The sequence below is a fragment of the Clinocottus analis genome, unplaced genomic scaffold, assembly GCF_023055335.1.
Source record: "Clinocottus analis isolate CAN_PGR_092001 unplaced genomic scaffold, fCliAna1.0.p SCAF_16, whole genome shotgun sequence".
NCBI classification, from domain to species: Eukaryota; Metazoa; Chordata; class Actinopteri; order Perciformes; family Cottidae; genus Clinocottus; species Clinocottus analis.
This window is the reverse complement of record NW_027175887.1, coordinates 5,653,307-5,678,013: the sequence shown is the minus strand read 5'-3', so window position 1 is coordinate 5,678,013 and position 24,707 is coordinate 5,653,307. Positions and strand designations below refer to the sequence as shown.

General features: G+C 45.0%; 1 protein-coding gene across 1 annotated transcript in view; it reads right to left on the bottom strand.

The window, feature by feature from the left end:
- Window positions 1-24,707, bottom strand: part of stat5a (signal transducer and activator of transcription 5a) — a 112,216-nt gene that overhangs the window by 23,201 nt on the left and 64,308 nt on the right. The window contains 1 exon segment of the mRNA XM_068578343.1: window positions 306-2,792. Coding sequence (XP_068434444.1) covers window positions 306-2,792 — 2,487 coding nt within the window.

Here is a 24,707-nt window from a genome sequence, read left to right as displayed (position 1 = left end):
TTTGAACCTGCTGAAGCAATTCTAAGTTTTATTTAGGTGGAAAATCATTGTCTGTCCTATATTCAGATCTGCAGCATTGCCATAACGAAGCCATCATAGTGAAGCCTTGTAGTGAAGATCAAATACTGAGTCTTAAAACAGTGTAGATCTAAGAAACCTTTTTTGTTTTCACATCTATATCTAAGTGATCAACATCATGAAGACTTAAACATTTTTCCTACACAAGCCATAGTGCCACACATAACATGTTTTGTAATGGATTTGTGATTATGTTTCATAAATACCTTCATTATGTAGTTTCTTACCTGCACATTTTCTCTGAGGTCAGTCGCCTCCCTGAGGGGCTGGGTAGAAGCTCTGAAGAGCTCGTCCACGACTTTGATCCCTGTGGTCTTGGTGGTTGTGTACTCTCGGGCCTTCCTACCCTTCATGACAGAAAGACCCCTCTTATGTGCCTTTCCTCCTCCCCGTCTGTTGGTGATGGCTACGTGGACAAACAGAGTGGTGTTGGGTAGGAACTCTCCCGTCAGAGATTGTAGGGGGACGTGTCTGTAGCCTGGCTGTAGGCACTCAAATGGGATGGTGTACTGGCCAATGAACTCATCTCCAATGTAATCATCATCCAGCACCACAAAGCGCAGGACTGCAAGTTCTGGTAAATTGATCTGGAATTCAAAACTCTCATCGAAAATTGGGTTGTCACCATTCTGGGAGACAGTCTTGGTTCTTTGCTCAGCACAGTCAGCTGGGATGCCGTGGATCTCCACATATATGTAGGGCTCCACCACATCACCCTTAGCTGCGGAGCCACGAGGCTTTGGCAGATTCTGCCCACTGATGATCTTGATGTGAAGAAGCTGAGCCGACACCCCTGGCAGCGAGTCCCGAGCATTGGCACTGAAGTAGGACACCTCCTCCCTCATGATGGCTGGCCGCATAACATACCCACAGTTGCCATTCTGCCTAAACCAGCCCAGGTTGAGATCCATCATCAGGCCTGGTGTCTGGTAGTTCATGGCCACAATCTGGCAGCCACACTTCCAGAAATCCTGGGGATTCATGTTGCTGGCATCAATTCTCATAGGTGTGGGATACACCCTGGAAAGAAAGCGCTTGTTATAACAGACAAATTCCTCTGGGAACTCATTGGCAAACCGATTTGCATCCACCTCATTCAAGGAGCAAATCTCCCAGTATTTTTGGTCTCTCTTTGTGATCTCAAAGTCCCGAAACTGGACTGACTTGCAGAGAGATACAAGATCAGAGAGCTCCCTGCACAGTCTGAGTCTTCTGTAACCTACGCCATTGAGCTGGTCCTTCTCATCAGCTCCCACTCTTCGAGACATTTCCAGACCCTCCTCTTCATCGGTCACATCACCCTCAGCTTCAGTACAGTTGGGCGGAAGCCTCTTGCCCTTAATGAGAATTTTACCTTTGAGTTTCTCAGGGGAGGGTAGGTAGTTTTCCTCCTTGTTGGGCGGTTCATTGAACAGCTTGTCTCCAAGAATCTTCTTCATATGCTGTGCCATGACCCTTTGCTGGGGGACGCAGCAGTGAGTCACTAAGCAGAGAATCAGGGGATACTCAGAGCTCTCAAAAGCATACTGGTTTATGATATCCAGGACTTTAGAAAATGCAAGATGTGAGGCTACAGAGCTACCCACATACACCACTGGTTCATTATCTGGGCCGTCCCATACAATGACCTCAATGCTGCGACAGCCCATTCTCAGAGCTCGTATGTAGCTGCTGATGTCTGAGGAACCCCAAAAATGATCTTCCAGAAGAGAGGCATTATGGGACGAGTTGATGTAGTAGTGGGACAGAGGCTGGGTCATATCCTGGCACACACGTTTGTGCTGGGGGTCAAAGATGTGGCATTCGGAGGAGAGGAGGTAGTGTGTAAAGCCATCAATGGAGAGGTAGGCCCTCTCCCTACCTTCAACGGATGGCTCAAATTTCTGAACAATGTCCCTACACATGTCCTCTGTTACGCTTTCCACACCTTGCTCCACATCCACAAAGAGCATCAGATCTTTACTGTCCAGATACTCCTTGTTACTGGAGAACTGTACCAGTAGGAAGAAGATCTCTGGTCGTGTGCAGAGCTCACAGTAGACCTCCACAAAGGTGTCCATGTTAATTGCCTCACCGTATTGGTCTTTAGCTTTTTGGAGTTCCTTGAACTTCAGCTCTATCCTTGACTCTTTCATTCCAGGGTTGAGCCCCTTGATTATCTGGGTGGCCCTGAACAAGTCTATGTGTCCGTCTTTTTCCATATCTGCAAGCTCAAACACTGAGCCGATCCAAGATGTTCGAAGACTCGGTTGGCTGGGTTCCACCATGTCCACGGTATGCCGGCCATAAGACACCAGATACCTCAGGCCCATCACCCAGGTGCTGACAACATCTGCTGTACTGGCTACCAGATCTAAGGACTCATAGTTATCCCCATAGATGATTGAGAAGGCGCATTCATCAGGGAATTGATCTGAGAGACCATTGCTGCGCAGAACTGGGGTTTTCTTTCCCAAACGGACCTCCTTAATGCCCTTAATCTCCAGTTTTGCCTTCTCTGAATCTTTCTTGGACGGCTCCCAACGAAGCCAGTGCATGTCTGGATCCAGCAGGAAGTAACGATTGTACATGCGTGAGTTGGAGCGCACCTTCTTCATCTCACAACCCTCCATCATGAAGGCCATGCAAGCAGCTGTGCTGTTGATCTTGCGGTCACTTGGCATTGAGCTGAAGGAAACCGTTTTCTTTCTCACCTGCCTCTGTTTGGAACAATCCTGGAAAGAGAAAAGGGGAGGGTTGGGGTAGAGAAGGATTTTTTGGTTACACATTGTATCTGATCTGAATCTTTGTATCTTGTATCTGAACATTAGTGAACACTACAGTGAGGTGATAATATATAGAATAGGAGAAAGGAGAGTTATCCAGTCTCTCTCTCTCTCTCTCTCTCTCTCTCTCTCTCTCTCTCTCTCTCTCTCTCTCTCTCTCTCTTATATATATATATATATATATATATATATATATATATATATATATATATATATATATATATATATATATATATATATATATATATATATGTGTGCACATTAAATCCTAAAAGAACATTCCTGAATCTAAACACAAGCAGTTATGGGACACAATAAACATGTATGCATTCAACAGCTTAATACATTTTTTTACGGGAATAAGTACATTTTATTGAGCTGCTGAAGCATAAATATGACAGACAATATTAATGGGTTGCCATTAAACACCCAGTTCTCAAACACTTAATGGAAATCTTCCTTTTCTTCCCAGCACTGAGCCAACATGCTAAAGCCCATTTTGATGGAGATGGCCCACAGTGGAGGATGAGCATGATGCAGGGTCTCCTTTGACATACCAATGGCAAAACACTGTACTTTTTATAATATTCTAATGACCAATAGCCTAAGAGATAATTATAGGCTATATCTAAAATACACATCCTTGTGTAATTATTGAGCTCAAGTTTTAAATTGCACAACTTCATGTGAGTAACTTCTGGGATTTTCCCTTGAGACGGATCGTAATATACTGCAAGTCATGAGGTCAGTTTCTTTTTAAAACAGGGCTGTACAAAACTGTACAAAACATTTTGGCTTGGCTCAAGTCAGAATGGTTTCATCTCTCCAACAACTGCAAGGGCTTTAAAATCCGTTTCAAGTTACATTATAACTGCAAATGAAATGTGGTTAATTATTCATCCTGTGGGCAACCTCTTATAAATACATTGTTTGCCAGCCAATTCCGTAGACATTGAAATGTGAAATGTTTTTGGAAGCTTGACAATAAAGGCAAAAGCCAAACTTGAGTAAGAATTCAAACAAATGCACCACACACCACCTGCCATGGCACGGCTGAACCGTTGCAGCTTTTAGGTTGTGAGCCTAGCTGGCAGAAAGCAGACAGACAGCACTGCCCTATTTCTACACAAGGCTGTGGTTAGCTAGACAGCCTGAATGCAGATGGTCTGGGTAAGCGTTTGGGAAATAGGCTTGTTAAATCATGCAAACCACATAGATATATCATAACAGTACATCAAAATACGAAACTAAATCAATCCGCAAATTACGGTTACATATTAAAAACTAGTCACAAAGAATTTGAGACTGTCCTGATTGAAACTCAAAAAGAGGACACATTTTCTATCTAAAGAACTTCGGGTCACCCAATCTTAGTTTTCCTCCTTGTAACATGGCTGTTGATTGCTTTTAGTTTGAAGAAAGACAAGCTAGAAAGGGCTAGAGTGTTTCTTCCCTGCAGGGCAGTGACTGCCTATACGGGTCTGATGGATCTCCCTTGAGCATGGTTCAACTCTAGTCGCAGTGAAATCCCTCAGGACCATCAATCTTCCACCTGAGGGTCCGAGCCAGATGACACCCGGCACCTCATTGCGATTAATGAGCACCACTTGATGCAAAGCCGAAGATATGACATGATCATCGCTCTTGTTTTACGACCTCCAGCTCTTTAACCTATGCTTAAGTACTCATATTTTACAAATCTGTGATCTGTAGAAGAGATTCCTGAATCATTCTTTAATGTGGATGCAAATACCTTTTGGACATTTTAGTCAGTGGCCCATGTGGCCCAGTGATGTTGGGACCACCCAGGTCTCAAGGTTTGCTCATTATGTTAAAATACAGTTCTTCAGGGATTAATGTTTCTCTCTCTCAATAAAGTATTTGCATGCTATTGTTGTGAGAGCCTATGCCAAGATGCCCAGGCACATAGTATTGCATGTGCCATTGCCAAGAATGTGAAGGTAAGGAAGGGAATTGTTGGTTCAGCTGTCCAATAATAAATTTCCAACTCTTTCGTGGAAGGTAACCTTGGAGTGTAAAGAAGTTGTCAGCCAATTATCATGAGAGGCAGCCAGACCACCGCATTGATGCTAATCCTATCTTTGTCTCATTTTGCCATGCTCTTGATTCCTCCAATAAATCATTCGCTCCAATACATCATAGGGCTTGTCGAGGAAGATAAATCTCCATGCCGTAATCAAGAGATCACATTTCAACCTAAATGTCTTGCTGTTTTATTTCACGAGCCAGCTTTTTTTTACCTCACGAGAGAGAAAACTACAAGTTAACAAACTCTACTCAACCCAGTTAATCTCTCATCTGGTTTGCAATAATCAGTCACATTGACTTGGAAATTGGGGATATGAAGATATCTATGTGAGACAGAAAGCAGCCTGAGCAAGTGGAAAGAGGGGGAGATCGGTTAATTCTTGATTGTTTCCAGGCCTTGTTTAGGGAAGTGCTGTCGCCACAGAAGGTCAAAGAGTGCACGGGTAATCTTGGGTCTCATTAACATGCCGTTACAATTGGCTGGACAGCGGGGTGGGATGACATACTGCTCGGCTCCAGCCGCTCAATCAAAACCAAGTAGGCAAAAAGTCTTTGTTAGACATTTTACATGCAAATGAAGATGTATTATATTTAGGGAATATAAATGCCAAATCATAAGACTGGTGATCTAGATGTAAATTACTTATCACTTGTCTGTGTGTGTATACGCTCAAAAAATAAAGGCCAAAAAAAGAGAAACAAAAAAAAGCAAATCATTTTTATTTATCATTTAGTGAAAATTTAAATTACCTTCCAACAACTCTTTTATTTCTGCCTCTGTGTTTTCCTACATGCAGCCATATTCTTTCCCCTTGATTAGATGCACTTCTGTTGCAATTTGTCACCATTCACAGCCCCTGAGGTCTTTCCTGGTAAAGATGTCAGTATTTTGTGTGTGTGTGTGTGTGTGTGTGTGTGTGTGTGTGTGTGTGTGTGTGTGTGCGTGTGTGTGTGTGTGCGTGCGTGTGTTCAAGCGCTTCGGGCTTGGCTGCCTGTGGCTGCAGTGATGTGTGGGTATTTCGGTAGTCCTCCACACCTCCCCCATCCCTTCTTCTGCGGTGGCGCTGGTCGCCCCGGGCTGGGTCAAACACTCCCTGATGGAAGGGTGAAGCAGCCGGGCGGGCTGTGAGACGAGCCCTCCAACATCATCTGAAGAGCAGCAGTGTGTCACACTCGCTTTACCTCCAGTCACTTTTGTCTCACCCTGATGCTCGGCATCTTGTGAGCATCTCAAAGTTTGAGAGACTATAAAGGGATGTGATACATCCTAGTCGGTTATAAGCTGTTATTAGCAGGAGACCCAGTGTAATTTTAAAATAAGGTTGTACTCCGTTATTTAAAAATAGGTTACGGACCAGGGAGGCAATTAATGCAACGTGAGCTCTCAGCTTGCCTGTTATACCAACAATAATAACTCTTTCAAATAAAACAGCAGGGTGTAATTGACAAGATATTTTCAAAACATTCCTGTCTTTGTATAATTGTAGAATCATTATCTTCCCAATGTTATGTTTACAGCATGCCATCATGCAAAACCAATAAACATATGGTTGGCTCCCGAGCCTGCTGTGTGTCCTGGAATGCAGCACTATCACAACCAATGCCTGCTTCATCCCCGGAGGGTGTGTGTGTGTGTGTGTGTGTGTACAACACAAGCACCCCAACAAATACCCCGAGGGCTTCCTCCGCTGCCTGATCTCTTGTTGTGTCAGAAAGCACAAGAACAACTAACTACTAAGTTCTGAAAAATACAATATTGTACTGAGCTGCCTGTTTTTGAACACATGGAGGATTGATCTCTCCACTGAAGGTCTTCCTGTGGGACCCCGGACATACTGCCTCTTCCCCTACCCACTGGCCCACTTCCTCCTCATCCAACCAAACCTCAAACCATCCCACCTCGCCGTCAGGGCTGAGCTGGCTGCCTGCCACCCGCTAGTCCGGCTCCTATCATTTCCTATCTCATCTCCAAAAAGGGGTCTACGGAGAGCAGTGAGGCATGGCTCAGTTCCTCTCGCCCACAGAGCGACTATGTCCTTTGTGTGTGTGCATTGTGAATTAGTGAATAAGGCAAAAGGAGAGTGTGGGTAATGGAGAATGGAGACAGAGGATGCAAAGCAGAGCCCTCTTGATGACGTGCGCTCCAAGATGTGAGTCACAGTATGTCTGTTGTGTTTGCCTGCATGTGTGCCGGGGGATCATAGGATCAATGTCTATCCACATATAGAACACCCTGACAGACAAATAGTCACAGCTATGCTGCATTACACATCAAATGCAGAGATAAACCTGTCACACACTAAGAATCAAACACAGAGACGCCACAAATACACTCGCTCACTGCGCTTTGATGGTAAGACGATACCGTCAAGGAGCCCAGTGTTCAGTTGTGTAACTAATTACTTTCCCAATTTCTGATATAACAGTTCAGGACAAAATGTCTTCTCCCATAATTATCAGATTAAAGTATCTGTCCATCTTGTAGGTGTTGCAATGTTTTCCAACGTAATAATTCCTTCCAGCTCAAAGATGCTGGGATGCTGAGCTCAAACATTTTGGCTTTCCAACAATTTTTCATGCAACAAAAGTGACAATTCAACAAGTGCTGAATGAGGAATGGATTACAGCACAAAGTAAAAAGTGACAATTATGAGCATTTTCTGTTTTTGGAACAAACCCAACACCTTTCCCTGCAGGAGAAGAGTTTGGCCTTTTGGCTGGAATGATTTCACGGCTCAGTACGGCCCAGTGTGCGTGGATGAAGGAGGGTGGAAGGTCATCACCAGAACTCCCCCCTTCCCGTTCCCTTCCTCAAGTCTGGGCTGCCCACCACTACCCCAAGGCACCGCACTTCCAACAACCAAGACAGTTACACAAACTGACATCTGAATCCTGCCACAGCTTACGGCCGACATAATTCAGCCTCTAACAGACTCAACTCCCTAAATCTGAGAGGAAAGAGTCATCCATAGAGGGAGAATGAGAGAGAGAGAGAGAGAGAGAGAGAGAGAGAGGAAGAGGATGCATGCTAAGATTGTGTGTGCAAGGAGAGATAGAAGGAGCAATTGACATAAATTGAGAGAAACTTTAATGAGCTTGATGCTAACTTAATTTGTTGAGATGTTTTTGCGATGCTGTGCATCCTCAATGCCAATAAAGCAAATTAAATCAAATTGGAAAACTAAATTCTCATTAAGGGAAAAGAGAGAGAAGAAGAAGGATGCAGAGATAAATACAATATTTTGCCCCGGTAACGCGTCATTGTTTTCTGCCATGCTCATAAAGTGACTCCGAATTGAATACAGATTTTGGAAAAAGGAGAGGCGAGGGAGGGATGGAGAGAATAAAGAGAGACAGATGAGGGAAAGAGAGTCAGGGGGAGAGAGAAGTGGGGCCTGTCAGCGTTTGTCACCGTAATCTCATGTGGGCGACTGCTTTAATTCTCACAGCGGTACCCTCAGCCGCACATCATGCAACTCATCGCACCATCTTTGTGCAATTTTCGCAGAACACGAACATAATGTGTGAATAGACGAGAAAATCAAATATCTGACAGGAGATGTGAGAATCCCTTGCGTTGGTCCTGGATACACATTTTCATCCACGTGGTCCATCGTGCACACTGTTACCTTGAATTTGAAGCCCAGCTTCTGTTGTTAAAACTCCTCCCGTGCTCGGATAGTGCGTGTCATTCCCCAAGAGAGCTCTGAACAAGCCGAAGAGCACCAAGAATCTCACTAATTACCGGCCCACAGAGAGAGGGGAAGTCAATGCTATCGAGCTGTGGAAACACAGAAGAAAAATCTGCAGTCCGGCTGAAAACTCAGTCAAACAGCGTTTGTCGTGAGACCACTCAATACATTTAGCATGACACGGCTACAAGATTTGCCATGAATCATAGTGCACCTTTCCAGTTGATCGCACATATGATCGCACACCAATATGTTGAAGCCCTCTCGTGGCTCCTCCATCCCGCAGAACTCGTTCTCCCCAGCTGCTTTGCTTATGCTTTCCAGCGCCTGTCATCCCCAATGGGGCCAATTATTTCCCACACAACCTATTTCATAAGCTCAGTTCAGGTGAGTTTGAGCGTGTCCGTGTGGGCATGCTTGTTGCTAAGCACGAGCGGGGGAGACAGAGAGAGAGAGAGAGAGAGAGAAAGAGAGAGAGAGAGAGAGAGAGAGAGAGAGAGAGAGAGAGAGAGAGAGAGAGACTCATTTCTTTTACGGGGTCAAGTCACATCAACTTCCTGTCTTGGTAGTCTGTGATCATCCTCTTCCGTAGGCAAGGTGTCCGCAGTTAATCTCAGCTCCCAGTCCTTTTAAGCGGTTGTGTGTCTGTCATGTCGGTAATTCTGCAGAAGCTGTGTTAACTATTAACAGAATAATCATCCTATGTGAGAAGGGGTTGGGCACAGGAAGCGGCTTGTTTGTCCCAGGATTCCCTTTCAATCTCCGGCTGAATGTACCGTCCTGTTTGAAGGTTGTTGTATCAGCTCATACAACTGATTTCTATCTCAAACCTCCTCCGTTGACTATGCAAAGTCTCTACAAGCTTTGAGCCTCCATTCAGCTCACAAGAGTGTCCTGGAACAGAACCGAGATTACAGGGTTCAATTCTCACCGGAGCCAGCCATACACCTACAAATCACCACATCGCTACACTGTGCGTCAGTGTTAGCCACTCCACCGTCGTGCAGCTCACAACTCTGTATCCCTCCAACACAAAGAAAAAAGAGTGGATAAATTGGAGATGCAGTCTTTTTAGCTGACAACAGTCTAGCTGTGTGCCAAGTCTCTCACAGCTCTACTGGAGGCACTCATCGACTCCTATCAGATATAACTATGTGTAATACTCCCTCGTGGTCTGCATTGCTTTAATTAAACCGTGTTGTCTTATATCAAAGCATTCCTCTCATTACCACAGTGTTTTTCTCATTTCCCCACCGGGTCTTGGGCCACCTTCGCCAAAGATGTGGAGGGTGTGGAGTGTGACATTAAAGTGTGTTTGCCCAACACCCGATGATGAGCGAGAGTAGTTAACACAGAAGCTCCCGTCATCAATCTATATATATATATATATATATATATATATATATATATATATATATATATATATATCATTCCTTTTGCGGGACATATATATATATATATATATATATATATATATATACACATATACAATTCCAGCCTAGGTTAGACTTGCTAAATGTTTCTAACCTGTGGGAAATGATCTATCACTTGCTCAACAACATCTGACAGAGGCAGCTGTTTTAAACCCGCTCACATTGAAACGTCTGCCTGAGCTTTGGGCGCAACAAAAAGGGAAACCAGAGGAATTCTTATGGGTGTACACACACACACACACACACACACACACACACACACACACACACACACACGCGCGAACAGAATCCTCTGTTTCTTCTCTGTGTCTCCGTAAGACTACAGCTGACTTTGAACAGGAAGTGAGAACGTTGCACCGGCTCTTGTGTGCAACGCTACCAGATGTGGCCTCCCTCTGATCCACTTCCAATGAAACTTTGCACGGGACGTCTCTGAAGCGCCGGCTATATGCAGCGTGCGGTCCTCAGTGTTGCGGCGTGGCTGAGACTGACATGTTTATCACAGCCAGACAGCGGGAGCTGAAGATGAGCAGGAGGCTGATTAACAACAAATGTCACCCCGCCAGTCCATGTGCCACACATCTCCGCAGCATTTACCCTCCACCTCAGAAACAATGCTCGTATGAAATGACAGGCTGCCAAAAGATTAAAGCCAACTATGCAAGAAAGAGGAAAATAAGAGATGTTATCTGTGTAGCGTACAAAGAAGCAAAATGTGTTGTTTTTTAAAGCCCCACGAACATCAAGCGCTATTGAAGGCGTCGATACGGGATTTGCAAGTCTGAGCAGGACAACGGGGCCACAAGTTTCCCGGAGCCCAATCGTTGTCTCTGGCTCTCCGTGCCCCGGCATCCTCAATACTCCCGTCTGACAACGCGGCCGCACATAACCTTGACTGCCGTCTGCAATGCAGCGAATGGCTAGGAGAGAGAAATGCCCCCGCCTGCCACCAGAGAGCTGTGCGGCTGCTGCTGCAGTACAGGACACCTCTGCTACACTCCTCCCCCCTCCTCCAGCCTCGCCACGTCTCATCTCGCTCCCCCCCCCCCCTCATCTACTGCTCCCCCTCCTCTAGTGGGACCAAAGAGTGGGGGAGATAAAGGGGGAGAACCATCCTGCACTGGCCGCTGACAGATGTGCATTGTGCTGTTCATGGATCACCACACAAACACATATTTATATATATATATATATATATATATATATATATATATATATATATATATATATATATATATATATATATATACATATATATATATATCTGTCCTTGATAGCAGTTCTGTGTTTGTCTCCATCACTTTTGCGGGACACGTCAAAGAGCAATTCACAAAGGAAAGAAAAAAAAAAAACGAGATCTGTAATTGATGCCTTCAATTCTTGGGAGGAAATTCTAAAAGCGGTTCTGTTTTCTGCTCTACACCTCCTTGTGCACACCTACACACACACATACACACACACACACACTGCTGCATCATTGTAAAACCCACACACCTGCCTCCAGGTGCAGCACACTCACTCTCCGAACGCCCACCACGCATGTATTTTAAACCTCCAGAGCTGAGAAGCTATTTAGATTTAGATGCTGGTGCAGAGAAAGAGATGAGGGAGGCTAAAATTGGCGAGTGTTCAGTGAAGTCCAGTCACCTGTGTGGGTGAAGAGGACTCCGTGTGGGCAGAGGAGCAGGCGAGCTTACTATAGCGCAGCGCACATGGACTCTTTGGTAAAGGCTATTGTTTTCTTCCAAACCCCCGTCTCTGCTCAGCGTTTGGCAAAAATAAGACTACATCTCTGAGCAAGCTTTGATCAATGATGCATTTTCTCTCTGACACATTCCACGCCTGCGTCCCTGAAGCCCACTCAACTCTATAAATAATCCCCGTGAGCCTGATCCTTGGCTGGGCTCCTTCTGTCTCGTCAAGAGGCTGGCAAACCGGCTCACAGACGGTTCCACTGGGGAAGAAACAACTCCGGTTTGGTATTTGCACCCCGCTTCTCTTTGATCTGCAGGAGGATGAGACTTCTTCCGCAGCTCCTTCCCTGTGGTCCTCTGTTAGATAACCATTCTCCTGCGCACTTAATTGGTTAAGAATACTTGTGCCTCAACTCTAAAATGTGATCAAACCAGTTGAAGTACATCTTTCTTTTCTAATTCTAAAGGTGCACTGTGTGTGCATTTCCACTTTACGATCAATTTCACCCTCGTTTCACGGGGAAATATACGTTTACCCTTTTTGATAGCAATATTCAAGATACAAAATAAGACATAAAAACCCACTATGAGCCTTTAAAACACGATATCCGACAAAATTAAATAATTAATAGTAGCTCGACCTCAACCCACCACACTAGAATACTGCTTACACATTAACACATCAGTAATAATAATCCAATTTTGTAATATAAAATAATACAGTTAACACTGCCAAGGGACATTCTGCACAATGAGTCACGTGATTATAATAATGAATCACTGTGATGTTTAATTGCTACTTATGCTTGAGTAAAAGATACTGGTTCCAGACTGGTATACTGGTCCGAGCTGGGAGGGGATCTCGATGTACAACAGGTTCATTCTTTCTCTCCCAGTAGCGGAGACGAAAGTAGGACATGGGAGGAAGTGGGTGTGATTGAATAAATGCACGGTGGAGGACACGAGGGGCAGAATGGTTCAATGAGCCCACTTTGCAGGAGAGCTCGGGGTGAAGGTGACCTTTGTGTTCGCCGGGAGAACCTGACTGACAGGAGGAAACTCAGGGCCGTCATGAACGGACTGGGGTGTGATGGATTGATAGAAGAGGTGGAAGATACCGACACGGGTGTGGGTGACTCCTCAGGAAGGAAGAAGGCGGTTGACATGTGAGGGAAGGGCGGGGAGAACAACGGTTCCTATTTTTAGGTCTGGCCTCGCTCCTTCACTCGGAGGAGCGGGGGGGGGGTTAGGATTCCCTGGGAGAGAACCGAACAGCAGGAGGGGAGGTGAATGTGACAAGGATGCGTAAGAAAGCCACGCTGATATCCAGGCCTCGATGCAAGCTGACCTAGTTTCACTAAAAAAGCCCTGGCTGCCACATTAAACTGAACTTATGTCTCCTGGCAAAGGCTCTTGTTGCTGAAGGTCATGTGAAGGTGATGGAGAGGATAGTGTCACCACGGCCGGCATCATTTCTCATGCTGTCCCCTTTGAAAACTGTCGTATTGGGCCGATGTGGAACTTTATACGGCATTATTACACCGGAAGAGTCTGAAATGTCTCCGCTCTTTTTGCTGGCCGAATGGAGTCAAATTCCCTTTGAGATGATGCGTAACCTCAGTGTGTTTGTATGAATGTAATGCAGCCTTAAACAGACCGGCCTAGCACGACTGCGCGAGCCTATGTAGATCGACTTTGATCCCGACTGCACACACACCCCCACAGAGCTTCAGAGAGACGCCGAATCAAATGGAGGAAGCACCAAAATGAGTTTGATAAGTGAGTGAAGTTAAGTTATTTTGGTCCTCTGCTGCACTATCTCTTCATGTGGTCGACTTTACAGCTCCCTGAAGAGCACAACAACCCCTGTCAGCTCTCAAGCAGCCGCAACAGGAGCAGTGGCTCTGGCAGCAGAACCACATCAGTGTTTAAGGGAGGACCATCCAGGCCCCACAGCCCCTGTCATTACCGCTCTGTGGGGAGCCGGGCCTGGTTCATGAAGACATGGCGCCCTGAAGACACCCCACCGAGGTGGTGAACGCTTCCCAGCTTCACTGCCCCCTTCTCCCATCCTCTAAACATTTGTGTTTAAAGTCATGTATTAACGTCACTTGTTGCCAGCTTACATCAAGCCTTTTCCTTTCAGTAAAGCCAATAAAAAAATGTCTTGAAAAAGGTAATCCAGTTGGAGAAAAGAGATTTGTGCTTCTGCACCCTGAGGTAGAGTTTACAATTATGCAAAACTACAGCAATTCGTCCTCACTATCATTATGCCCATGGTGTTACCTTTGGATGGGGAGAAAAGACAATCAGCACATGTCCATCAGCAGTTCTGCTGAAGGCAGTAACCTTTCAAAACAAAACGTACTTCACCAACTTAAACAACCCCTCGTGCAATCACCAGGGCTCTTCAACCAAATAGAACAACCCCAACAGCAAAACAGGAAGTGACTCATTGCAATTGCCTTATAGGCCATAATACTGAATCTATTTAGGGTTACATAAAAGATATTATTTAACACAGTATGCTTGCCATTCAGAAATACCACAGACAGTCAGTGTTTAAAGACAGTTTCTGAGTGCAGGCTGTGTATTTCTCCAGGGATTGAGCGTATGGATGCTTTCACAGTATTTCTATATAAGACCTATTTTGTAATCAAAAAGATATGAAAATCGCACTTCCCACAATATGGGACTTTTATCATTCTTTAGATGGTACATTAAATCCTGAATCAGCGCACATCAGTGGCCTTATTTGCTACACACTATGCCCAAAGTCACAGCATTACTCACATCTCTCCAAGGACAAAAACGGCTTTTGTTGGGCATTTGCTTAATTATGGAGAGAGCGAGAGAGAGAAAAGTGCAGAGTGTGGTACTCAATGCCCTTCAAAAGGGGAAATAAAAAAACCCACTGTGGAGTGGCTGCTTTGACGTACCAGGCTGGAGTGTGTGGGTGTTACAAGGGCATGGAGGAAGGACCAGGGTCAGAACAACTGTTGAGGGCTTTGGGGCGGCGGGGATGGGAGTAGGGATAAACAGCGTCCCCCTGCAGCTACAAATCCAGCTCAACCGGGGATTACAATGTGGTAAAGGAGTGAAGAAGTCTTCAATGTGCACTGAAAGAACACCACTCTTAAGGGACAGATGGTTTTGAAGCCGACTCCGTTTCTCTGTGACATGAAAGATTTTCTCCAGTTTAGTGAACGCAGCATTTGAAGCCGGTCCACCGGAGAGTCCCATGCTGTTGGGATCCCACAGGGCACTCCTCTCCTCATCCATCTCCCTGACCACTCCCTCCCTCCCTCCTCTTGACATCTCTTTTCCAGGTCTAAACAAACTCATCTGCAGGACGCTCAGTCCTCCCCAGAGCTCAACAGGAGCATCGTTTGTGTGGCGTCTTTGTGACTTCCCTCCGCCTGCGATGTTCCCCCAGAAGTTGTTCAATCACCAAGTGGAAGCCCCTTTCTCACTTCCTGTACAAAGAGCCTATTGTGATTCAACACGCAGCAGCTGTGAGCATCCTGGCTGATTTACTACACTCATTAAGGACCACAGCTCTGCACTGCTCCACTGTACAGGCTCCGTGAGGAGGGATTGAAGAGTAGTGCAGGACGGCAGCGAGGTGATAATGAGAACCAAGTTACACTGGATGCTGGGAAGAGGCATGTGAGGGCTTTTATCTCCAGTGTTGCGTTCAATGCATACATGTAATAACTTCCCTTTAGATCTCTGTTTGCATTGAGAGGGCACCTGAAGGACAAGAGGTGTCTCACACACACACACACAGAACAAAATGCTAATTCTCAATCAAATAAAGGAGATAGGAAAAAAAAAATCCTGCTGCATAATCCTGATTATCATCCGCGGGCAAACATAATGTTGTGTCCCTCGTCGCTTCTTCTGGGACGAAGTTTAGCTCGTTTTCAAAGACAGGAAGGGAACACACGTACATACGGATACACATGAATACTTTTCTTGTAGTTTTTTTTTGCCAGAGAGAAGAAGAAGGGAGCTGCTCACAAAACACTTGCATTGATTTCACCCTGAGCTTCGTTTGCATGCCGTCACACACACACACACACACACACACACACACACACACACACACACGCACACACACACACTTCTGTTTTTCTCATGAGTGATGCAGTGAGTGTTGTCAATCAAAATGCAGTTGACGATACGTTTCAACTGAGATTACGATCAACTGCCAATTTCTGGTGTCCCAGTAATTGAATTCATCAGCGATGACCTTTTTTTTTTTCCCGAAAACTAGCCTGAGCTGCATTCAGCATTTTTATTTTAATCACAAACCTGTCTTTGAAAGATAACAGTGGAATTATGAGCAGGAAGGGGAAAAAAGACAAAATCTAGATTATTTTTTTTTTGAACATATTGTCAATTAAATGATAATTTACGGTTAATTCTGACATGCTCTGCCCGGCTAATGGAGTTCAGAAGCGGTACGGCAGACAGCAGACCTCATGACGTGACGAACAAGCTTCGTTCCACATGGCGACACGGGTACGCAGGCAGAGTGTTTGAAGGATTTACATCTAAATGCAAAGTGAAATGTCAAATGAGAGCATTTTAAAGCCACTTTTTTGCAAGAAAGGCAAACTTAATCGAAAATGCCGTATTCGAGTTCGTTTCCTGTGGCTGGAGCGGCTGCGGTTTCGGTCCTTCCCAAATTACACGGTCAGGTAAACAGAGAGGAACCTCGATTTGGGGAATCTCTCCATCCTGCTCAACCTATCAAAGCCCAGGTGCGTCACAAGGGCTATTACAAAATACACGGGGACCTGCCGTGAACCTTTTTGAAACTGTACAGAAGTACATTTTCAAAATGAAATAATGACGTTAATAGAGCGCTAAAGTAGCCTGCTCTGCTCTGCTCTGTCACCAGAACAGAGAAGCCTTTGGAGATAAAGTGTTTTGTTGTTTCATTCTTAAAGAAGCTCAGCCTAGTGACATTTATACTCCTAGATTAAGAGCTAACATGTTTTGTCCACCCCTATCTTTCCCAAAATGTAGTCAAAAATGAAGTCAATACCTTTTTTTCACCTGTTTCTCTTCACGGCATCCTAACAAGGATGGGTTGTTGGCCTAAAGTAAGCTAAATGGAAACGTCCTAACACCTTTCTCACGGCAGATATTTTGTCTTCCTGGTGTAACATTTATGAGTAATAACATTAGTAATGGCTCTGCAAAGTGAAAATACAATCTGCTATATATTATATTCAGCGCAGCAAGCGGCCCCCACAAAATCAATGCTGCTCAAGATAAGTGACAAATGTCGAGGCAATCAAGTCGCTCTGAAGCCGAGGAAGGAGGAACCTTTAAAGTCCTTTGCTGCGGATGCGACGAAGACTTCAAACAGAATACAAAAGAAAAACCAGAACGGTACCAATAGCAAAGGTTTTACCTGTTGCATACAGATTCTGCATTTAAATACAGATATTTCTTCATGAGAGGAGAGTGGTATGAAGTTTCTCATCAGGAGAAAAAACAACGATATGCAGTTATTTCCCAAAATTGACTACTCCTTTAAGTAACGTTGAAGGAAAAACCTGCAAACTAACCAGTAAATCCGAAGTTTGATCTTTCATTGAAGATACTTTGTTTCTTCCTGATCTAATCTGGAACCTGAACTCTACTTTTGTGAAACCTTGTTACTGTACAAACTCATTTCTACGGTGCCTTTGGTCCGACTGTGAGTCATCATATCTCATGTCCGAGTTCAGACTTTAGAGTCGCGGTTCGATTCTATCGTGTGTAATACATGCTCTAATCATGTGCTATTAGACTGAATACTATACCGCAATTTGCATGTGTTCATCCGGCATTGCTTCCAATATTCATTAGTTTGACATGTAGAGAAATGTACAAAAGAGGTTAATAGAGTGACCTGGTTGCATAGCAACTCAGCAATGCCTTTCATGTGTTAATTTACACTCAAAGAAGGTCAGCGACTCACGAGCCAACAGAAAAGAAGAAACGTCCGGAAATGTTGTAACACAAAAAAGAAAGACGCATTCCCGGCCTCAACCTTTGATGAGCTCTTTGTACTTATCTCTTTTAACCTATGTCTAAATATATATTTATACACACAACCTTCAGGTTAAAGTATCATTGTGATTAAAATTTCTTCCGGTAGCTTCATTCAGCAGTTAATATTTGCTCCACGTTCTGTGTGAGGATTATGTTTATGCATCGCCTGATTCTACATGGAAATGAAAAGTATTCTACGGGGACGCAGCGGTGGATGATGAGCATCAACCAGGGAAAAAAGATGTGTTATGAGACAGCCAGGAGCCCAGTGAGAGAGGGGAGAGAGGAGGGGGGCTAGTACATTCAGTCCCTGAGCTGAGCAGAGGAGGTCTCAAGGACACCAATCTATGTGTATACCTCCGGTGCATGAGGAAAACAATGGACGAAATGACTCATCCTGTTTTAACTCTGTCCAAACAGTGTGAAAATGCAGGGGGGGGGGGATCAATACACCGGTTGATGGAAGTGTGAGAGGAGGAGAGTGACGCTGTGGGGGTCTGCTTGTGCGTTATCTCACACCGTGGCTCATTCTGACGGTGTCAAAGGACAGAGGACCGCAAACAGCAGTAGGGAACATAGAGCGGATGCAGAGATACAGAGAAAGGCCAAACGGATATAAAATACATATGAAATCAGATGTTTTTTTTTCTCCCTTCACTCTCTGGATGTTCTCATCAAAATGCCAGGATTGATTGCAGTTTGCATGCACACTGTTCTTTCACATTGCGTTGGCTCACGGAGGACGGAGGGTGGAAGGGGTAATGGAAAGCTGTCTTTAGAGGACTTGAACAGCGGCAAGGGCATTAGTGCACTTATAGACTCTCTAACACTCTGTGTGTTTCTTTCCCTTCGAGTGCTGAGTCAGCATGATGCGGGATTCACCCGAGCCTGCACATTATCACATCAGTTGGTGAAACAATGTCCATCACCAGCCTCAGAACGTGCACATTTTTCACCTCGTTTGCCTTTTTTTTTAGGCCCTGCTTGTCGTTTGGAGTCAGCTCCAGCTGTTTCGGTGGTCTCTTTCCCAGCAGACCCCGCCCTCCACCCCCTCACAACGTCCCTCGAAAAAAAAAAAAAAAGCCAGACACACACAGAAAACCTTATGAGGCATTACCTCACAGATGTCTGTCTTCGCCCCTCTCTCTCTCTTCTCTCTCTCTCTGTCGCACACACACACATACACATGCACACACAAACAGGCACACACAAAAACAGCCGACTCACCACTTTTTCCAGCTGATTGTTCAGCTTTCAGCTTCTGCTTTTTTTAAGTGAAGAGAAAACAATTTCCAGCGGCACATCCTCTTTCACTTTCTGTCATGCTCTTAAACCAGACAAAGCTGGAACTAAACCTGCGTGAAAAAAAAACAACAAGCGCTCACATCACGAATCCCATGCGAAAAGTTCAAATTAGTAACGGATGACTACATGTTAAGTAGACATGATAACCTCAGTCTGCTCAGACACCATACTGTTATATTTAATGGAAGGGCCTGCTCAAAGGTCGTGAAGCGCATGGAGGAGTTGTTCTGCTCACATGACGAGGCTCATGGGTAACGTTGCCGGCTGGTTCTTCACCACCTCGGTGATGATACAACAGCACACGCCGCAGCGGGCTTGGTGCAGATTTAAATCAACAGCAGATTTGAATGGATGACTAAAGTGGGAAATCACTGGTTGAGCCAGTCAGGTGGCGCTGCCAGTCTTCTGTCAAGGAACATTTTCGGGGGGGTTGATGAGAACCTTGACACACAATGGATGTCTGACGAGAGGCGCGAAATTATACATGTCTGCTGCCGTGAGGGAGTTTAGGAGATATTTCTCATTGGTATGTGCTATATCGCTTGATATGCACTGTCACATGGCAGAGAAGGCTATGTAAAAAAAAAAAAAAAAAGCATACCTGCCATACCTATGCACGCGCAATTTGTCCACCTGCTTTCACACCATCATTACACAAGACTCCTTTTACAAGATTCTCATTTTAAAACGAGACAGCTGGAAACAACCGCAGCCAGCAGTCTCACTGTAAAGAAAGGAATGGCTCTGTGTCAGTGTGTGTCTGTGCATGTCCGTCGCATATCTCCAGAGCAGTGCAACCCGTCTCCTTCACACGTGGACCCGAGGACACGCGGTACTGGAACGTGGACACGTTCAAAGTGTGATCAACTTTGAGTAAACGAGTGGACCGGAGTCTGTGCAGCAGCAGGGGCGGGGCTCATCCTAACTACTTTTAACTAACTCATCTCCCTTGTGTGAGCTAAATTAGCGAGCTGTTAATCAAATCTGCACCACAGCAGTTGTCATTTCAGCTGCAAAACCAACAGTTGTGGGCTAGAAATGAGGAGCCTGATTTTGTCTTCCTCGTCTGAAAACAAGGACCCAGAGCTGAATACAAAGATCCTGTGGGAAAACCTTTGCAAATTCTTCTTCTTCTTCTTCTTCTTCTTCTTCTTCTTCTTCTTCTTCTTCTTCTTCTTCTTCTTCCTCTTCTTCTTCTTCTTCTTCTTCTTCTTCTTCTTCTTCTTCTTCTTCTTCTTCAATTTCTGCTGCAGTAACTGTGTCTGAAAGCGTCGGGTCACAACCAAACATTGCTGCACTGATACATATAGAGAGAAAAATCTGTATATCTATCTATATATCTATCTATCTATATATATATATATATATATATATATATATATATATATATATATATATATATATATATATATATATATATATATATATATATATACATATATATATATATATATATAGATATATATATCTGTGTTCTTAGTGTGTATGTTTATCCAAAGATTTACGATGTATGTCGTATTGCTGAAAGCCGGGGCCCTGTTAGCGTGCGTGGCCCCTCAGGCCCTCTGCATGAATACTACTTTACTACTTTACTTTACAGCATGTCAATAACACATTTCCACAGTGCAGGCCTCTTTTTCAACCCGCCCAGCCAAGAGCTCCATCAATAAGGGATGTAGCAATTGACCTGATACGACAAGCTCGCTAATGGCCCGACATACATGACAGCCAAAACATTTGGGCAGCCAAACACATCCACGCCGTCCATCACAACTCCCGTCAGCCTGCAATCCATACTTGAAGTGGGGGGAGGAGATCGGGAAGGGGCTCGGGCTGGAAGATGCTCATGACTGATAGCTGGCCGCGAGGTTCCTATATCACTGATGAAGCGTTGACTCTGGGAAATGTGATCCTCCCTCCTCCACACCTCTGCCTCTATCTTGTCTGGCAGTGACTTGCGACATGGGAGGGAGGGGCTGACGGCGGAGTGGGGAGGAGTAGCACATCCTCTTACAAGGACAAACTCCGGGGCGGACAGGAAAGCGTTTAACGACATTAGCAAACAGTACACGTGTGCATGTGTGTGTGTGTGTGTGTGTGTGTGGTTAAATGTATGCTTGCGCTCGTAGCCTGAAGTTGCCGTGGCATATGCAGTTTGGCCTTCACCTGTGTTCCACTCCAGTGCTCCTAACATCGCTGATTGATAATTGGATCGCTGTGCAGTTATCTGCTAATCTAATGGCACCTGGCCGGCCTCAAAATTGAGATGACCGTGAAGCTTCCTGCTCCACCCTGAAGTCCTCCGTCTATCCTTTCCTCTTCTATCCAAACTGTAAACACCCCTGACACCCTCCAGCTTTCACCTTGACCTCTCCATCAGGGTGCCAATTAGCTTTCTATCTTCGGTTCTACCTGTACTTGTCACTCTCATCCCTCCTCTGTCAAGCTTTTGCTCCCGTTCCATCATTTCGAGAACGTGACATTTCAACCGTCGCGTTTTTTCTTTCCCTCACGACTTCCCTGCATCCTTCGCCAGACCTTTTCTCATCCTTTCATCTCCTCTCTTTTCCTCCCGTCCCTTAGTGCTGTGAAAGCAGGCTGAGACACACACACACACACACACACACACACACACGGGTCCAGGTCTCAGGAGTCGGCCCTGTAAGTGGCAGGTAGGAGAGAGGCTGCACCACAGGGGCTGGCGTGTGAGTTGTCACGCGCACACAGACACACACACGTACACACTGTATCCGCCTTACAGCCACGAGCGATGTAAACAAATGATGAAACGCACACCTGTCCCCACTTAAGCATACACAAGCACATATGTGAGACCTGAGGGAGATGTCTCCGTCGCAGCATGAGGCGTCTGTGAATACACTGTGAATGCTAATTCACTGAGGTGAGAGAGGTGACTGACAGGAATTACATGTCTGCTCCGTCTTTTCCCGTTCACTAGATCCAGTCGCTGTGTTTCCTCTGTGCCCCTCCCTCCTGACCTGCAGCTGACCCCCGGTCACCTGACCTCCCTCGCCCACCAGCACACTCGTTCTCTTTTCTCCATTAGCCTTGCAGCGTCTGTGCACGCCGGCTCACTCCCATCCATTCTCAGCCAGAGCGTCTCGTGTGCCCGGCCGGGTTCCTGTGTGCTTCGTGAACTTCAGCTCCTTTCCTTGATTCCCAACTGGATGAGGTTTCCTTCCCTTCCTTGCCTGTCTGGTATTGACTTTTGGCCACGAGTACAACTGAACATTTTAACTTAATCCGCCAGGTTCCTGTGATGAACATGAAGTGGAGCATCTATTCTCTCAATAATTCGTTCTTTTACTGATTTGCCTTCACAGCCTACTTTGCTTACTTTGTCCGGTTCTCTGTCGACGATGACCTCAATGAGTCACTCAAGATTCCAAGTCTTATTTTTATATAGCAAAACTACAAAATGAAATCCTTGATTTGCCGTACACTTTGATCGCCTTGCATTGATAGAGACGATACAGTGATGTGCAGCTCTACTTGTGTCCGCTGAGAGAAGGTCTTCTGCTGATGTGGATGCTAATTGGTTGTGGAGGATATTCACTCTGCATGATGGGTAAACAATTAGCGTGAAGCACGTGACTGGAATAAAACTGTGAAAATTGTATTGGAGAAAAAATGGGAAGTGAATTTTTGGCAGAAAAAAGGTTTCTAAAAGCATGAGCAGACAGTTAACCGCCACGTCAGCGAATCCTTCAGATATCAAACTAAGAAAAATAAAACTAGTATTGCATAATAGCTTTGATGTCAAATATGTTTTTTTTTAATGTTTGCATATTTGTAAACAATTCATTGGTTTGTTGATAACTAGAAAAAAATCTGCAACTATTTTGATCATAATCAAATCATTGTTTCCTGTCATTTTTTCAAACTACAACGTCAACTTTGAGTTTTTCAAATGGGAAGATTTCTTCTATCTTTGTGTTTTTCCCAGTGGAACTTGTGATGGGGCAAACATTATTGAGAAAAATAATCACAGAGTATTTGATCAACACAAAACCTATTGTGCAACTAATACATTGTGGCGGTTGTCGCTCAATAAATGAGACAAAATGCAATAACTATGGATTATGTCATTCAGGACAAAGGAACTATAATCGACGTGATCCATTAATGTTTTACCACTAGTTTTGAGAATTTATTAAGAACCTGCTGGAAGCACACTGACACTGTTTCGTTTTGTCAAACCAGTTATTTCCCTTCATTTCAAAATGGCGCCTCACAACTGCCAAAGAACACACATTTGTGAGTCTCCGGAGGCAAAGGGGGTCGGCCCAGCGTTCCTCACACAGACCGCATGTTTAAAACAAGTGGAGAGAAAGCCGCCTTTGTCTTTCCCGAACCTCTCATGAGAGACAAGGCCTGCACTATACTCAGGTTAGACGGGGACGGGAACACAGGAGGGGCAGCTGTGGGGCTTCACTGAGGCGTGCACATCCAAAATGCATGGCTTCGCACCTTCACTCCCTCCCTTCATCTGTGCCTCACTTGCCCGTCTCCCTGCGCATCCTCCTGCTTCGTGACTGGGCTGTCGGGAGAAGACTGCAGTTCCTCGTTGTTCAGGATTACAGCCAACTGAAAGGTGCTAATGGCCTCTATGGCTGTAGGACAAGCGGTGCCCTTTCTCCACTTCATCCCTCTGCCTTTTATTACGTCCATGTCTTTGACCGACTTTCCTCCTCCTCCTCCTCCTCCTTTCTCTCCATTGGTCTGTCCTTTGATCTGCATGTTATTTCCTCACAACGTCAGCTACAGGTTTCCCTGTGTTCCCAGCGCTGTATGCTGTGCTACGCTACGCTAACCAACTGCAGGCTGTAGCTTCACATTTAGAGTGGAATTATCAAAGGGCATTTCCCAAAGATCTTTACAGATATACTCCATACTTAGATATACCCCATACTTAATGTCTTTTGTTTATTTGTGTTCTTTAAATGTACTTTTAATGTCTCATAACCTTCAGATTAATCAATGGAATACTTGGTTGTGAACCTTTTTACCGTAAACCGGGGTGAACAGTGTCGTCTTGCAGAAGGAGACAGCGCAGTGACCTTTGTTTGAAAAGATCTGGTTACATTCCAATCGTTCAAAAACAAAATCGAGAGCCTCACTCTGAAACCAACTGCGAGTCAAGAGCATGAATTTGATTATTGTCGTTGCATAACACTATCCGACTACAGCAGCTGTAAACGCATCAGATGCGAGGCTGTTAGAATGACTGCTCCCGTTGGCAGGATCAATGGGGATCTCTTAATTAGTTAGATTGAGATTCTTACGTTTATTTCTGGCGCGTGCTGGGTGCCACCCATACCTCTCGCTGCCCGCCAACCCGCTGACAATCACAGCTACACACTGACCTTAATTCTCCATGATTAGCAAACAGACTTCCCTGTTGACCTTTTCACACAATCACGCGATCAAAGTTCCACTTTGTTCATGTGTGTACACACACACACACACACACACACACACACACACACACACACACGCACGCCACATGCTTCCATCTAAAAAAGGCCCATAAGGAGTGCTCCTCACACACACGTTGTAAGGCTGTTGACAAACAGGTCACCCTGTGCCGAGTGCTTGTACCCACTTACCCTGACT